Source organism: Globicephala melas, chromosome 6 (genome assembly GCF_963455315.2).
Source record: "Globicephala melas chromosome 6, mGloMel1.2, whole genome shotgun sequence".
Taxonomy (NCBI): Eukaryota; Metazoa; Chordata; class Mammalia; order Artiodactyla; family Delphinidae; genus Globicephala; species Globicephala melas.
In genome coordinates, this window is record NC_083319.1 from 4,647,544 (window position 1) to 4,665,853 (window position 18,310).

General features: G+C 41.2%; 1 protein-coding gene across 5 annotated transcripts in view; it reads left to right on the forward strand.

Annotated features, from left to right (window-relative positions):
- Nucleotides 1-3,476: 3,476 nt before the first annotated feature.
- SETX (senataxin) overlaps nt 3,477-18,310 on the forward strand; it is an 81,397-nt gene continuing 66,563 nt past the window's right edge. For 4 of the 5 annotated variants that reach the window (XM_030838476.2, XM_030838477.2, XM_060300253.1 and 1 more), the window contains exons 1-3: nt 3,477-3,580; nt 4,640-4,756; nt 17,164-17,347. In XM_030838476.2, the coding sequence (XP_030694336.1) occupies nt 17,171-17,347 (177 nt within the window). In that variant the 5' untranslated portion in view covers nt 3,477-3,580; nt 4,640-4,756; nt 17,164-17,170. The remainder of the gene's footprint in view (nt 3,581-4,639; nt 4,757-17,163; nt 17,348-18,310) is intronic. The other variant, XM_060300252.1, reaches the window with a different exon arrangement.

Consider the following 18,310-nt stretch of genomic DNA (forward strand, 5'->3'; position numbering starts at 1 on the left):
AGGAAAATGCAAATGAGGCACAGTTTTAACCCATTGGGATGACTGAAATTTAAAAGACTTACAATAGGGATAGTATTGACAAGGTTGTGGAGCAAATGGAAGTCTTATACTTTTGCTTATGGTAATTTAAGACGGTAAAATCACTTTGGGAAATGGATTGTAAATTCTTGTAATGTTAAAGACACACCTACCCTGTAATCCAGCAATTCCACTCCTGCATATTTGTCCATGTTAACTGAAAACGTATGACCATTAAAAGACTTGTACAGTAATGTTCATATCAGCTTTATCTATTAACAGTGGAAAACTTGAAACCACCCAATATTCATCAGTAGATGACTAAAAGAAAAAAACCAAATTGTGGTGTATTCATTGAATGATACCCTTCTCTGCAATAAAAATGAATTGCTGATACATACAATAACATCTGTGAACCTCATACACTTCATGTTGAACAAAAGCAGATGGTCAAAAGAATACATAGTGTATAATTCCATTGATAGAGTTCTAGAATAGTCTAAATGAATCTATGATGATAGATATGTTGATAGAAGTCAAATCAATGTTTCCATTGGGTGAATGGGGAGAAGATTTTCTGCCAGGTGTCCCAAGGGCACTTTTCTGGCAGGAAGAAAATGTTTTATATCATGATTCGAGATGGTTACATGAAATTACGGAGTTGTTAAAATCCCTCAACTATACACCTAAAATGTGTACTTATTGTGTATAATTGTATATAAATTATATAAAGTTGACAAAATCATGGAATAAGAGGCTACAGTGAAGGTTAATATGATGAAATCAATAGAAATTATAATATAACAAATATTTTAGTAATTCATTAAGAACAGATCCATTTCAAATAGAAATAATGTGTAACATGTTCTTGGATTGTTGGTAATCCACATAATGATGAGTAATGAGTCAAATGATCAAACTGGAAAAAGTACTGAAATTTTGACATACTGACATCTAAAACTCACAATCTGTATCTAAAAATGAGAAAAATCTATGACAACCTAGTAGTAATGTGTTATCAATTCCAAGTATTTAGGTTCAGTCATTACACCAGAAACTTTGTGTCCTGAATTCTTACAGCTTATCTGTGAAAAAAGGCTTGATACAAATTTTTTTTAACTTGACAATCCTAAAATTTGCATATTATAAAATGAAATATTAATTTGAAACTTTCATAAACGCAATAAAATTTCATCAATCTTACTAGAAAAAAGACTGAATTACGTTTGTGTTCCTTGTATAGAAAATGATCTTCAACCTCATTGCTGAGATAAAAGTGTATGAAGCCCAAATATATAACTTTTATAGAGTTGTGTTTGCAGCTTAAATATTTTTTTCTGAATTTTTAATATTTGTGGGGTTTGTCCGTTTTAAAGATTTGTAATTTGTGCTATTCATTTCAAATAAATATTAAAGACACCCCTCAAGTTGTGTAAACTTTGGGCTCTACAACTCCTGAGCATACCTTGGATCAATGAATCTCTGAGTGTAAAAAGCAATTCACGGAAAAACGCATTCAGTCTAATTTGATAAAGTTCAAAAACACGCTAAGCTTCATTATTTACAGATTAAAGACAATATTACCATTTGTAATACGTGGTAATATTATAAGGTAATAAACGTGGTAATATTATAAGGAAAGAGCCACAGCGGGCTCAGAAGCAGGATGAAATTATGACTTCAGTGGCCCTAGGTACTTTTTGCCTTCAGGGGCACTTTCCTCCTTAAAAATATCAACATTTATATTTTATGACTGTATTGGTATAAAGACAAATAAATGGTAAATATTAAAAGATTTTCTTCAACCTAATATTCCACTTGTTTTCTGATTTTATAAGAAGTTAAAACATTTCTTTGTGTCCCTAGCCCAAGCTACCCTGTAAAATGGAGGAGCCCCTCCGTTTAGGATTCACGGTAATATTCCGTTTCTTACACCGTGGTGAGTAGATTAGCGTTTTATAAATATCCCTTCATGGCTACTTTAATAAAAACGTATGTAATACATTCTTCAAGGATACACATTAAAGTGGTTATCTCAGGAAAACAGAGATTCCAGTGATTTTTTTTCCATCTTCTCTTCAAAAAAAGTGGGTTTTTTTCCAAGAGCCAGCCAGATCCCTAGTTTTCAAAAGCATTAATATTATTTTAAAAAGGATACCTACACAGGGCTTCCCTGGTGGCGCAGTGGTTGAGAGTCCACCTGCTGATGCAGGGGACACGGGTTCGTCTCCCGGTCCGGGAAGATCCCATATGCCGTGGAGCGGCTGGGCCTGTGAGCCATGGCCGCTGAGCCTGTGCGTCCGGAGCCTGTGCTCCACAATGGGAGAGGCCACAACAATGAGAGGCCCACGTACAGCAAAAAAAAAAAAAAAAAAAAAGATACCTACACAATTTATAGTGCAATATAGTTCCACACAGTTTTGTAACTTTCTTATTTAAACACTGTATTTGAATTTGGCCAACACAGCCCACCAGGCAGGGAAAAATCTAGAAACGAGAATAACGGTCTTCGTCTCGCGCTCGGTATTGTTAAATTTCCATAACGGGCATCGGGGCTTTCCGATAAGCCACGCCCCCTTTCTGGAATGTTCTTCACCAGGACCCTGCCCCCTTCTTCCCTGGCTCGCCCCTTCTCTTTCTTCCGTTAGGGTTCTGTTCGGTAAGATCGTCGCTGGCTGACCTGTCTGGATCGGGCCTATCTCAGCCTCTGCTTTCCTTTAGAGCCTTGATCAGAACTAGTAATTATTTCGTTTTTCTGTCTCCTCTATTAGAGTATAAGCTAGTGGTGACGCCTCGTCGTCGAAGTCAGTAGTAAGCGTTAAAAAAAAAAATGGGTAGGCTTCCCAGGGGGTTTTACTGTTATATTCTGTACTGTTTTTTCCTTTTCCAATACTTAATGTATCCCTTTTCTATGATACAAAGTATATATTTCCCCCAAATTACGTGTTGATTACATATTATATTTTAGGTCTTTAAAGGAAATCTAAAGAGAAAAAAAATTCCTTCGCAACCCGTAACACCCCTGCTGAAACTCCTAAGGCGTCGAAAAGAGAAGAAAAAGGACTGGACGGAAAAGACAGCAGGGTAGGCGTCCAGGTCGCCCGGGGTAGGCGCGTCGGCAAATGGCCACTACCCGGAGAAATCCGGGACAAGGCCGCGGTGAAACCTCGGCCTCAAGCTTTCCCCACGCCCCCCCCGCCCCTCACGGACGCTCCTGATTGGCCGGCCGCGGGAGCCCGGAAGTGACGCCACGCCGGGCTTCCCGGCCTCCCGGCGGAGCCCGGGCGTGTCTCTTCCCACGCCCCGCCCCTCGGGGCTCCAAAACAAGAAAGCGGCGGCCGGGGCGGGGCCTTCCGACGGCCGACGCCGCGCAGGGGGCGGGGCCTGTGCTCGGGGCTTCCTCGGGTTGGGTGGTCGGTTGCGGACGGAGGCGCCGTAGCGCGCGTCCGCACTTCCGTTCTCAGCCGACTGTGGAGTCGAGGCATGGAGGCGGAGGGGGGTTAGCGGCCGGGAGGAGGCCGAGACGGTTGAGGAGAGCGGCGGACTCGCGGCTGCAGTCCCGGTGAGCGTGGGAGCGCGCGCGGCGTAACCGTCGCAGCGCGTGAGGCCTGGGCGGGTGGGGGAGGGGCGGCGCGAGCGCGGCCGCGTCCCTCAGGAGAGTTGCGGCGCCCGAGGCGGGAGCATCCCCGCGGCGTCCGGTGGGCCGCCCTCTGGTTCTCTCCCTTCGCGTCGTCTGCACTGCCGTCCTGTGTGAGCTCTTCCGAGTCTGGGCGCTGCGTAGTTTCGGTGGGAGTGAGTGGGGTGTCTCGCTACAGAAGGTCTCTGTCCGCTCGGCGCCCCCTGCTTCCTCCTGCTGGGGTTCGTGCCTTTGGAGAGTGTGCCCCTCCCGAGTGGCCACCTGAGCCCTCCCTGCCCCACCTGAAGGCGATGGAGCGCTGACAGCCAGCCAGAGGGGCCTTTGCCGTCCTCCCCACCTTCCAGGAGCGACGATGTGCCTAGACCCGTGTGGCCCAGAAGGAACCGGGCACGAGGCTCGAAGGAAGAAGAACCCACGGCTGGTCAGTTAAAGCGGCAGAGATGTTAGCTACTGACGATCCTAGGGCTGAACTCACCTGCTAATTGGGGGACTTTCTGACAAAGTGCCTGGCTGTCCCCAGCATGGGGACGAGGTCTTCCGTGGAGCCACTCCCCCTGTGGAGTCAGAATGGCAGTTGCACTGTTTCTTCGTTCCTTGTAGACCCACAGGCACGTTGTCTCACCTCTGGGAGCTTGAGCTCTGTCATCAAATGGTAATATTTGGTTCTACTTGATAAGGATTGATGTGAAACCCAGGTGAGAGAGCGAGTCTAAAAACCACTTCCTGGCCTTCCCTGGTGGCGTAGTGGTTGGGAGCCCGCCTGCCGACGCAGAAGACGCGGGTTCGTGCCCCGGTCCGGGAAGATCCCACATGCCGCGGAGCGGCTGGGCCTATGAGCCATGGCCGCTGAGCCTGCGTGTCCGGAGCCTGTGCTCCGCGGCGGGAGAGGCCACAGCGGTGAGGCCCGCGTACCGCAAAAACAAAGCAAAACAAAAAAAAAAAAACACTTCCTCAGTTTTGTTTCGTTTTCCTTTGCTTTTTCAGAAATGTTCTTTTGGGGGCCAGAGTCTAGGTATATATGAATGCAGATCCTCACTCATTCTCAAATAAACCCAGGAATCTCGACTGAGAGGATCACTTCTCTGTAGGCCATTACCCCAGGTAATTATTTGTTGTTTTTTTAATTTAAAATTTTTAATTTTTTAAATTATTTATTTGGTTGCATTGGGTCTTAGTTGCGGCAGGCAGGCTCCTTAGTTGTGGCATGCGAACTCTTAGTTGCAGCATGCATGTGGGATCTAGTTCCCAGACCAGGGATCAAACCTGGGCCCCCTGCATTGGCAGCGCGGAGTCTTAACCAGTGTGCCACCAGGGAAGTGTTGGTAGTTATTTGTTAAATAAACATTTAAGACTTTTTTTTCAGGCACTTAATATGTGCCAAGCACTGAAAAGTAAAAAATGGGAACGGATCCTTGCCTCCTAACAGACTCAGAATTGCTGAGGATGGAGCTTGTAGGTGGGAGACAGATAAGTAAACAGCTCAGCCTAACATGGTAAATGCAGTGATAGAAACCATGTACAGAGTCCTGAGGGGATAGAGAAAAAAGTCATCAAAGACAGACTGGAAGGGAGGGAATGAGTCAGACAAGCCCCCAGGCATGATGATGCTCAGAGGTAGTTCTCAAATCTGGCTCCCCCCACCCCCGCCCCCGAAATATTTACTTATTTATTTATTTTGCCTGTGCTGGGTCTTAGTTGTGGCCTGCGAACTCTCAGCGGCGGCATGCATGTGGGATCTAGTTCCCCGACCAGGGATCGAACCCCGGCCCCCTGCATTGGGAGTGCAGAGTCTTACCCCCTGGACCACCAGGGAAGTCCCCCAAATCTGGCTTTTTATCAGACTTACTGGTGGAGTGTTTTTTAGAACGAATCTGAATTTTATCAGTGGTATCTCACCATCTGCTTTGCTTTTTTTTTTTTTTTTCCCCAAGTTCCTTTGGTGAGTCTGATGCGCATTCAGGTTTAAGAACCAGGCAAAGGTATGAAGGGTAGGTGTTCAGGGCAGATAGATGGAAGAGCTTCCATAAAGGCAGGTAATGCCAAACACCAGGAAGCATTTTAGGAAGAGCAAGTGAGGGGGAATGGCAAGAGATGATGCTGAAGCCAGATCATGGAGAGCCTTGTGTGGTGAGGCCAAAAATTTTAATTTTATCGGTCAAAGGTAGAGGAGGCATTTGTGCTTTTAGAGTCTGGTTTTTGCTTTGGCCTTTGGCAGCATTTTGGAGGAAGAATTGATGGTGGATCAAACAAGAGGCAGATCATTTAGGTTTCTTTTGTAATCCAGACAAATAATGAAAATGTATTGAACTAAGGAAATGGCAGTCTCACTGGGAGTAAAGTACAGATGTAATCAAGGTGGTAGACTCTATAGAACTTGTAGAGATGGGGGCTAAGGGAGGAGAGTAAAGGAGAATTCACAGGTTACTGGTTTGAAAAGTGAAGTCATGGTAATACCATGGATATAGAGAATACAGGACAGATAACACATTTACGGAAGGGACCTTGTTCTGTTCTGGTCCTGTTTACTTTGAGGCAACTGTCAAGTGAGCATAGATTCACTATACAGTTGGATATTGAGTACGGTCAGCCTTCCATATCTTTGGGTTTCCCATCTGTGGATATAGAGGGCCAACTGTGTTCCCTGTACTGCACTATTTTATGGAAGGGACTTGAGCATCTGCAGATTTTGGTATGCGTGGGGGGACTCCTGGAACCAGTCCCCTGCAGATACTGAAGGGCAGCTGTATATCGTTGTGGAATTCTGGGCTAGGCTATCATTTATTGAGTAGCTGAAACACAATTAAACATTGCATTGAGTTTTACCTACATTCTCAGTCTTTGGGAAGCTTCATTATAAATAGTAGTTGAAGAAATAGGTTGAATTGTCACCCACAAAGAGGATATTGAATGAAGGGATAGAGTCCTGAGGACAAACCTTTGGAAATTTTGATATGAAGCAGCGGGAAAAGGAACAGATGATTATGGGGGTTGGGTAGAGGAAATGAGAGAAGAATGGTGTGTCGTCATAGCTAAGGAATACATGGTTAGCAGTTTCATACGCTTTAGAGGAGTCCAGTAAAGAACCTATTGGATTTGGTATTAAAGAGATTATTAGGGACTTTTGTGAAAACATTCAGTGAAACATAAGGTAGAAGCCAGAGTGCAAAGGAGCTAAAGAAGTGAATCTAAATTATTTTTTCAAGGGGAGTTCCCTGGTGGTCCAGTGGTTAGGACTCGGCGCTTTCACAGCCGTGGCCCGGGTTCAATCCCTCGTCGGGGATCTAAACTAAGATCCCTTGAGCCGCTCAGCATGGCCAAGGAAAAAAATAAATAAAAGCAATTGCGAAGAAGTTTAAAATAAATAAATAAATAAATTTTCAAAAAGTTTAGCTAGGAAAGGTAGAAGAAAGTGATTGTTATTTGAAGTTTCTGGCCAGCTATTATTGAGAAATGATATCCCCTGGATAAGTCAGTAGAAAGTTACAGTTATACCTCTGATGAAGCATCCTATGTTATTGGCAAAAAAACTGTCTCTCTGATGCACAGGAGCCGCTCTTATTTCTGTCATGCAGCTTGAGGATTCCCTGGACTCCCCCATTTGTGGTTCAGTAATGATTCCAAGCAGTAAAAACACTGATGAAATTAACAAAACTGTCCTCCAGAAGAACTGAATTGTGCAAAAATTTGCAGGATTCATAGTCATCTACCAGTAATTTTCCCTTAAAAGAAAAATTTCAGTATACCCTGTTCAGATTTTTTGGGCTTAGCTATCAGGCCAATGATGATTTTAGTTTTAGGAATATAACCACACCCATTTATGGCCTTTTGAGAGGAACTGTGGAAACATGTTTCTATTGTTGATGTGCTATAGCACTGTCCTCTCTGTTTTCTAAATTCCACGGCACTTATCTGTTATATGGCAGTAACTCCTATCTACTTTGAGAAAATTTAGTTTTGCTTTCTGGAATGTGGAAGTAGGCTAGCTCTCTGAGTGAGTGAAATAAAGAGCAGACTCCATAATTTTTTTACTAGAAGGTTTATTTTGCTAACTAACTTCTCTGTTAATAATTATTTTAAAGTATACAACATTTTATTTGTACTTCAGTACCTTAATTTTTTCAGTTGACTGCAGTCTTGTTTCCTGCTCAAGTCAAGCTTGAAACAATTGATGTTTGAGAAATCTCCCATAAATTTCATTTTCTGTTCTTGCATCGTCTAGAAGTGTGAAACTTATTGAATCAGATTACATCACTGGAAAAACACAGCTTCTGCAGACTTTTAACTTCCTGGTATTATATTACTGGTTTTTCAAGTATAAGAAGTTCTTTGAATGAAATTTATATTCTGCAGAAACATAGTGTCCATTCTGTTACTTCGTATTCCCTAGTTTGCAGCACCCTTAAAAAATGTAATTGAATTAGAATTAGTGTTAGGAAAGGGCAGGACTCTCCAGCTGAACTAGCATATTACTTTTTTTATTTTTCACATGAGGACTGTGTAACTCATGTTATCTTTCTGCTCTACTTTTCAGGAAGCTCCTAAATTAGGACTTAGTGAAATTAAATTTCTTCTAAATAAGTTTTGATTTCTCTCCCTTTTTAAATTGCCTTCTAAAATGTGTTTTTCTTTATACTTTAATGTTGAAAGCTGCCCTAAATTCTTTTCAGAATGAAGAAAGTATACAGTTAATATTTAATGAATTTAAAAAATCAGTTCACAAGACAAATACATGTTTTTGATTGTACAGAAATTATAAATACTGTCAAGATGTGATCAGTTTCCCATTAGCAGAGCTTATTATGCACTCTGAATTTTTGGGTGATAATGCATTCAAAAACTTAACATTGTCAAGTTTCTGTACCCAAGTAGTCAATGACTTGGGTCATGTTTCTTAACCTTTTATTGTCCCTTCTCCCTCTCTGAAAGGAAACGTTTAAGACATTTTTTTCCTATGAATTTCCCATGAATTTTAATACCACCAATATATTGTATATTTCTTTACATAATGTACATATACCTGTGCTTTATATGTAAAAAGAGTAGGATGTGTTCCACTGACCGGTTTTCATTTCCTTGAGGATGATGTCACTCCTGATGAGAATGCATGGCTTAGGTTCATCCAGTTAGGAAATGAACTTCATTGGGTTTACAGTTGGGTTTGTAACTTTTTTCCCATTAGGCTGATATACATTCATTAGATAATGAAGATCAAGTTTTCAAGATGGTTTTCTTGGGTAATTTCCTGGCCCAATTCCCAATAAAATGTTTCCATATGATAGAACGCTTGGTTCGATTTCCCTTGGGTGTGGTTTTCTTCTTTTTTGTCAAAGACTGGCTAATAGCTGTTTGGATAATACCTTGAGTTTGTCTGATGTTTTTCCCATGAATAGACTGGGGTTGTGGGTTTGGGGAAGCATACTGCAGAGTTGAAGTTCCTGTCTCATCACATTGTGTCAGGGGTTACCAACATGACTTAACCACTGGTGATGTTAACCTTGATCACTTGGTTTAAGGTTGTGTTTGCCAGGTGTCTCCACTGTAAGTGTGATTTTCACTTTGCATACTTTCTTATTTAGAAGTGTTTCACCAAGTCCAGCCCTCACTCAAGATAGGGTGGGATTAAGCTCCACTTCCTGGAATGGGGAGTATCTGTATATATTATTTGCGATTCTTCTATAAGGAAAGTTTGTTCCTTCCCCCACATTTGTTTATTCATTCATTTGTATCAGTATGGATTCATATATATTTATACTGTGGGTTATAATCCAATATTACATTATTGTGTTACTCAGATTGTTTCAGCTTTGGCCACTGAGAGCGCTTTCAGGTTGGTGGCTAATATGTCCCTTTGACATGCCCCCATCCTTTTGTATTTTGAGCACTTTGTTTCTGTTCCTGTAAGATGCTCCAGGCTCACTTGTATTTTTCCTGCTCCAGCCTCTTGTTTATTTCATTGCAAAACATTTGCTTTTTGTTTAGCCACAATACACTGCTTACTGACAGTGAACTTTCTATTTGCTTTTATATGCATTTAGTGGCATCTTAGCTTGCTTTTATTACACCTCATTAGAATTGGAGATCTCTTTGGATTTTGGCTTCCACCCTATTTTGCTAATCCTCTGTTTCATGCCATCTGCAGTTCTGATAAACTTGACTCGTGTATTTTTCTTCAAACCTTTGACACATTTGATTCTTGGGATTTCCTCTCGTTTCCTGGTACCAACTTGCTACTTTGCTCTCTTTGAGACTGCTAGGATTTGGGAAATTAATTTCTTTTTTTTAAATTTTATTTATTTTTTATACAGCAGGTTATTATTATCTATTTTATACGTATTAGTGTATGTATGTCAATCCCAATCTCCCAATTCATTCCACCACTACCACCACCACCACCCCCTGCCACTTTCCCCCCTTGGTGTCTGTACGTTTGTTCTCTACATCTGTGTCTCTGTTTCTGCCCTGCAAACTGGTCCATCTGTACTATTTTTCTAGGTTCCACATATATGCGTTAATATATGATATTTGTCTTTCTGACTTACTTGACTCTGTATGACAGTCTCTAGATCCAGCCACGTTTCTGCAAATGACCCAATTTCATTCCTCTATATGGCTGAGTAATATTCCATTGTATATATGTACCACATCTTCTTTATCCGTTTGTCTGTCAATGGGCATTTAGGTTGCTTCCATGACCTGGCTATTGTAAATAGCGCTGCAGTGAACATTGGGGTGTATGTGTCTTTTTGAATTATGGTTTTCTCTGGGTATATGCCCAGGAGTGGGATTGCTGGGTCATATGGTAATTCTATTTTTAGTTTTTTAAGGAACCTCTGTACTGTTCTTCATAGTGGCTGTATCAATTTACATTCCCACCAACAGTGCAAGAGGGTTCCCTTTTCTCCACACCCTCTCCAGCATTTGTTGTTTGTAGATTTTCTGTTGATGCCCATTCTAACTGGTGTGAGGTGATACCTCATTGTAGTTTTGATTTGCATTTCTCTAATAATTAGTGATGTTGAGCAGCTTTTCATGCGCTTCTTGGCCGGCTGTATGTCTTCTTTGGAGAAATGTCTATTTAGGTCTTCTGCCCATTTTTTGATTGGGTTGTTTGTTTTTTTAATATTGAGCTGCTTGAGCTGTTTATATATTTTGGAGATAAATCCTTTGTTGATTCGTTTGCAAATATTTTCTCCCATTCTGAGGGTTGTCTTTTCGTCTTGTAGTTTCTTTTGCTTTGCAAAAGCTTTTAATAGGTCTCATTTGTTTATTTTTGTTTTTATTTCCATTACTGTAGGAGGTGGATCAAAAAAGATCTTGCTGTGATTTATGTCAAAGAGTGTTCTTTTGTTTTCCTCTAAGTTTTATAGTGTCTGGTCTTACATTTGGATCTCTAATCCATTTTGAGTTTATTTTTGTGTATGGTGTTAGAGAGTGTTCTAATTTCATCCTTTTACGTGTAGCTGTCTAGTTTTCCCAGCACCACTTATGAAGAGACTGTCTTTTCTCCGTTGTGTATGCTTGCCTTCTTTGTCATAGATTAGTTAACCACAGGTGCGTGGGTTTATCTCTGGGCTTTCTATTCTGTTCCATTGATCTGTATTTCTGGTTTTGTGCCAGTACCATATTGTCTTGATTACTGTAACTTTGTAGTACAGTCTGAAGTCAGGGAGTGTGATTCCTCCAGCTCAGTTTTTTTACCTCAAGACTGCTTTGGCTATTCGGGGTCTTTTGTGTCTGCATACAGATTTTAAGGTTTTTTGTTCTAGTTCTGTAAAAAAATGCCAGTGGTAATTTGATAGGGATTGCATTGAATCTGTAGATTGCTTTGGGTAGTATAGTCATTTTCACAATATTGATTCTTCAATCCAAGAACATGGTATATCTCTCCATGTGTTTGTGTCATCTTTGATTTCTGTCATCAGTGTCTTATAGATTTCTGAGTACAGGTCTTCTACTTCCTTAGGTAGGTTTATTCCTCGGTATTTTATTCTTTTTGTTTCAGTGGTGAATGGGATTGTTTCCTTAATTTCTCTTTCTGATCTTTTGTTGTTAGTGTATAGGAATGCAAGAGATTTCTGTGCTTTAATTTTGTATCCTGCAGCTTTACCAAATTCATTGATTAGCTCTAGTAGTTTTCTGGTGGCATCTTTAGGATTCTCTATATATAGTATCATGTCGTCTGCAAACAGTGACACTTTTACTTCTTCCTTTCCAATTTGTATTCGTTTTATTTCTTTTTCTTCTCTGATTGCCGTGGCTAGGACTTCCAAAACTATGTTGAATAATAGTGGTGAGAGTGGACAACCTTGTCTTGTTCCTGATCTTAGAGGAAATGCTTTCAGTTTTTCACCTTTGAGAATGATGTTTGCTGTGGGTTTGGTGTATATGGCCTTTATTATGTTGAGGTAGGTTTGCTCTGTGCCCACTTTCTGGAGTTTTTATCATAAATGGGTGTTGAATTTTGTCAAAAGCTTTTTCTGCGTCTGTTGAGATGATCATATGGTTTTTATTCTTCATTTGTTAATATGGTGTATCACATTGATTGATTTGCATATATTGAAGAATCCTTGCATCCCTGGGATAAATCCCACTTGATCATGGTGTATGATCCTTTTAATGTGTTGTTGGATTCTGTTTGCTAGTGTTTTGTTGAGGATTTTTGCATCTATATTCATCAGTGCTATTGGTCTGTAGTTTTCCTTTTTTTGTAGTATCTTCGTCTGGTTTTGGTATCAGGGTGATGGTGGCCTCATAGAATGAGTTTGGGAGTGTTCCTTCTCTGCAATTTTCTGGAAGATTTTGAGAAGGATGGGTGTTAGCTCTTCTCTAAATGTTTGATAGAATTCACCTGTGAAGCCATCTGGTCCTGGACTTCTGTTTGTTGGAAGATTTTTAATCACATTTTAAATTTCATTACTTGTGATCGGTCTGTTCATATTTTCTATTTCTTCCTGGTTCAGTCTTGGAAGGTTATACCTTTCTAAGAATTTGTCCATTTTTTCCAGGTTGTCCATTTTATTGCCATAGAGTTGCTTGTAGTAGTCTCTTAGAATGCTTTGTATTTCTGTGGTGTCTGTTGTAACTTCTCCTTTTTCATTTTTAATTAATTTGAGTCCTCTCCCTCTTTTTCTTGATGAGCCTGGCTAAAGGTTTATCAATTTTGTTTATCTTCTCAAAGAACCAGCTTTTAGTTTTACTGATCTTTGCTATTGTTTTCTTTGTTTCTATTTCATTTATTTCTGTTCTGATCATTATGATTTCGTTCCCTCTACGAACTTTGGGTTTTGTTTGTTTTTCTTTCTCCAGTTCCTTTAGGTGTAAGGTTAGATTGTTTATTTGAGATTTTTCTTGTTTCTTGGGGGTAGGCTTGTATTGCTCTACACTTCCCTCTTAGAATTGCTTTTGCTGCATCCCATAGGTTTTTGGGTTTTTGAAAAATTAATTTTTAAAAATTAAAAATTTTTAAATTAAAAATTGGGTCTTTGGGTTGGGTCTTTGTTGCTGCATGCGGGCTTTCTCTAGTTGCGGCGAGCGGGGGCTACTCTTTGTTGTGGTGCGCAAGCTTCTCATTGCGGTGGCTTGTTGCAGAGCATGGGCTCTAGACACATGGGCTTCAGTAGTTGTGGTACGTGGGCTCAGTAGTTGTGGCTCGTGGGCTCTAGAGCACAGGCTCAGTAGTTGTGGTGCACGGGCTTAGTTGCTCCGCGGCATGTGGGATCTTCCCGGGCCAGGGCTCTAACCCATGTTGCCTGCATTGGCAGGCGGATACTTAACCACTGCACCACCAGGGACGTCCTCCTGTAGGTTTTGGATTGTCGTGTTTTCGTTGTCATTTGTCTCTAGGTATTTTTTGATTTTCTCTTTGATTTCTTCAATGATCTCTTGGTTATTTAGTAACGTATTGTTTAGCCTCCATGTCTTTTGTGTTTTTTATGTTTTTTTTCGCTGTAATTGATTTCTAATCTCATAGCGTTGTGGTCGGAAAAGATGTTTGATATGATTTCAGTTTTCTTAAATTTACCAAGGCTTGATTTGTGACCCAAGATATGATCTTTCCTGGAGAATGTTCCATGTGCACTGGAGAAGAAAGTGTAATCTGCTGTTTTTGGGTGGAATGTCCTATAAATATCAATTAAATCTATCTGGTCTATTGTGTCATTTAAAGCTTGTGTTTCCTTATTCATTTTCTGTCTGGATGATCTGTCCACTGGTGTAAGTGAGGTGTTAAAGTCCCCCACTATTATTGTGTTACTGTCGATTTCCTCTTTTATAGCTGTTAGCAGTTGCCTTATGTATTGAGGTGCTCCTATTTTGGGTGCATATATATTTACAATTGTTATATCTTCTTATTGGATTGATCCCTTGATCATTATGTAGCATCCTTGTCTCTTCTAACATTCTTTATTTTAAAGTCTATTTTATCTGATATGAGTATTGCTACTCCAGCTTTCGTTTGATTTCCATTTGCATGGAATATCTTTTTCCATCCCCTCACTTTCAGTCTGTATGTGTTCCTAGGTCTGAAGTGGGTCTCTTGTAGACAGCATATATATGGGTCTTGTTTTTGTATCCATTCAGCGAGCCTGTGTCTTTTGGTTGGAGTATTTAATCCATTCACGGTCAAGGTAATTATCGATATGTATGTTCCTGTTACCATTTTCTTAATTGTTATGGGTTTGTTTTTGTAGGTCGTTTTCTTTTGTGTTTCCCACTTAGAGAAGTTTCCTTCGCATTTGTTGTAGAGCTGGTTTGGTGGTGCTGAATTCTCTTAGCTTTTGCTTGTATGTAAAGCTTTTGATTTCTCCATTGAATCTGAATGAGCTCCTTGCCAGGTAGAGTAATCTTGGTTGTAGGTTCTTCCCTTTCATCACTTTAAATATATCGTGCCACTCCCTTCTGGCTTGTAGAGTTTCTACTGAGAAATGAGCTGTTAACCTCATGGGAGTTCCTTTGTATGTTATTTGTCGTTTTTCCCTTGTTGTTTTCAGTAATGTTCCTTTGTCTTTAATTTTTGTCTTTTTTTCTTGTGGTACGTGGGCCTCTCACTGTTGTGGCCTCTCCCACTGCGGAGCACAGGCTCCGAATGTGCAGGCTCAGCGGCCATGGCTCACGGGCCCAGCCGCTCCACGGCATGTGAGATCCTCCCGGACCGGGGCACGAACCTGTGTCCCCTGCATCAGCAGGCGGACTCCCAACCACTGCACCACCAGGGAAGCCCTAATTTTTGTCAACTTGATTACTGTGTGTCTTGGCGTGTTTCTCCTTGGGTTTATCCTGCCTGGGACTCTCTGCGCTTCCTGGACTTGGGTGGCTATTTCCTTTCCCATGTTAGGGAAGTTTTTGACTATAATCTCTTAAAATATTTTCTTGGGTCCTTTCTCTCTCTCTTCTCCTTCTGGGACCCCTATAATGCGAATGTTGTTGCGTTTAATGTTGTCCCAGAGGTCTCTTAGGCTGTCATCATTTCTTTTAATTCTTTTTTCTTTATTCTGTTCCATGGCAGTGAATTCCACCATTCTGTCTTCCAGATCACTTATGCGTTCTTCTGACTCAGTTACTCTGCTATTGATTCCTTCTAGTGTATTTTTCATTTCAGTTATTGTATTGTTCATCTCTATTTGTTCTTTAATTCTTCTAGGTGTTTTTTCTTTAATTCTTGTAAGTCTTTGTTAAATATTTCTTGCATCTTCTTGATCTTTGCCTCCATTCTTTTTCCAAGGTCCTGGATCATCTTCACTGTCATTTTTCTGAATTCCTTTTCTGGAAGGTTGCCTATCTCCACTTCATTTAGTTGTTTTTCTGGGGTTTTATTTTGTTCCTTCATCTTGTACATAGTCATCTGCCTTTTCATTTTGTCTGTCTTTCTGTGAATATGGTTTTCCTTCCACAGGGTGCAGAATTGTAGTTCTTGCTTCTGCTGTCTGCCCTCTGGTGGCTGAGGCTATCTAAGAGGCTTGTAACAGGCTTCCTGATGGAAGGGACTGGTGGTGGGTAGAGCTGGGTGTTGCTGTGGTGGGCAGAGCTCAGTAAAACTTTAATCTGCTTATCTGCTGATGGGTGGGGCTGGGTTCCCTCCCTGTTGGTTGTTTGGCCTGAGGCGACCCAGCACTGGAGCCTACGTGGCTCTTTGGTGGGGCTAATGGTGGACTCTGGGAGGGCTCCCGCCAAGGAGTACTTCCCAGAACTTCTGCCGCCAGTGTCCTTGTCCCCACAGTGAGCCACAGCCACCCCCCCCCCGCCTCTGCAGGAGACCCTCCAACACTAGCAGGTAGGTCTGGTTCAGTCTCCTATGGGGTCACTGCTCCTTCCCCTGGGTCCCAGTGCGCACACTACTTTGTGTGTGCCCTCCAAGAGTGGAGTCTGTGTTCCCGCCTGTCCTGCCGAAGTCCTGCAATCAAATCCCGCTAGCCTTCAAAGTCTGATTCTTTAGGAATTCTTCCTCCTGTTGCCGGACCCCCAGGTTGGGAAGCCTGACATGGGGCTCAGAACCTTCACTCCAGTGGGTGGACTTTGCGGTATAAGTGTTCTCCAGTTTGTGAGTCACCCGCCCAGCAATTATGGGATTTGATTTTATTGTGATTGCGCCCCTCCTACCATCTCACTGCAGCTTCTCCTTTGTATTTGGATGTGGGGTATCTTTTTTGGTGAGTTCTTGTGTCTTCCTGTTGATGATTGTTCAGCAGTTGGTTGTGATTCTGGTGCTCTCGCAAGAGGGAGTGAGCGCACGCCCTCTACTGCGCCATCTTGAACCAATCTCTGAAAGTAATTTCATTTAACCCTTTTTACTTGAGTCTGGATGGTGGAGGCTCTGATGGTAGTATAAAACCCCAAATTGGAGACAGTCAAAAACTGTAAGTTTCAAACTTAGTAGTAATAGGTTTGTAGCTATTATATTTGCAACCATTACAGTTTATACTGCGTTGATGAGCAGTGAGTTATGGGCAGCAGTTCATACACACATGTGCAAATTCATGTGTATATATACTTTCTAACCAAGAGAAAATTCTTCTCTATATGAGTTTTTGTTATTGGTATGGAGTAATATTTGTGGATTTTTTACGTTTCCAGGGATTTCTGGAACATGGCCTCAGGGAATGTGAAAGGTTTCCTGAGCTTTTCACTTGCCTCCAGTGCATTATTAGAACACTCCAAAATCTGTACTTTGAAAATATTGATAATTCTATGTCTCTGTATATAATTTCCCATCAGTACTGTATAGTTTTGAGCCTTCTTTATAACACAGCTGTATATTGCCTTATGATGTTTATTACTAACTGCTTCCATTATTTTTCATGTGTCACAGGTAAAGTTTTTACGAGTAGGCTCAGATTGAGTTTAGCCAGTGATTGATAAGCTGGCCAGCAGAATGTTCTGGATGTGGTCGAGGCACGTTGTAAGTTGAAGACATGATCATTAGTAGGAAATGTACCCATTCTCCACCAGAATAGGCCTGAAGTGTTGTGTGTTTTTTTTCTTTAGTCTTTCCATGTCTTCTTTTCTGGATACAGGTACAGAATGAGCACATGTTGTTGGTGTACACCAGGTGGTATTTCCACCATTGACTTCTTGCAACACTATGCATCTGAGACCCACTCCAGTGAATTTCAAAAAGCTGATGAAGACCTCTGCTACTGCTTAGAGTGTGTGGCTGAGTACCACAAAGCAAGGGATGAATTGCCATCCTTACATAAGGTACTTTACATTAATTGGGCAGTATTTTTCAGAGCTTGATAACTAGGAAGAGAATAAATTTGAACTCTGTTGGAAGCATTCAGGGAACTGACAATGTGATTTAAACTGTGAATGCTAATATACTTCTAGTATCTAACTCATTGCCTGGTAGATAGTAGGTGCTGAGTAAATGCTTATTTTTATTTTTATTTTTTTTCGGTACACGGGCCTCTCACTGTTGTGGCCTCTCCTGTTGCGGAGCACAGGCTCCGGATGGCAGGCTCAGCGGCCATGGCTCACGGGCCCAGCCCTCCGCGGCATATGGGATCTTCCCGGACCGGGGCACGAACCCGTGTCCCCTGCATCGGCAGGCGGACTCTCAACCACTGCGCCACCAGTGAAGCCCTAAATGCTTATTGATTGATAGAATTGAATTGAAATCTAATTTTCAGAATTTTATAGCAGAATAGCAGAATTTTATAATCCTCCACTTTTAGTCATTTTGATGTGAAACAGTTTCATGAAATGAAGTGACGTATGGGGTTTTTTTGGGTTCATGTTTTAATGTCATTGTGTTTGACATTGTTAACAGCCAGGTATCTGAATGGCTTGGGTTATTTTTTTATTGGCTAATAGTTCTTTTTTCCCCCCTCTTCATTTTTTAATGGGTAAGTGGTATAAATCAATAAAGACAAGCATTTTTTCATTCACAGTAACCAAAGTGAAACATGTAATTTTAAATATGTGGCTTTGAATATTGGTTTATTATATTTATCTGATGAAAAATGGAATACAGACCATAGAGAAATGTATAATAATATAGAAAAGAGGAGGGGGATGATTAGTTATGAACCTTTTGAGGAAAACTTTTACGTTTACAAGGTTTCCTAGCTATGAAGCTAACCAATGTCTTTATGCTAAAGCTGATGTTTCAAGGTAGTTACCTATGGCTGGAACATAGGGAAGTCAGAGAAGGCCCAGCTT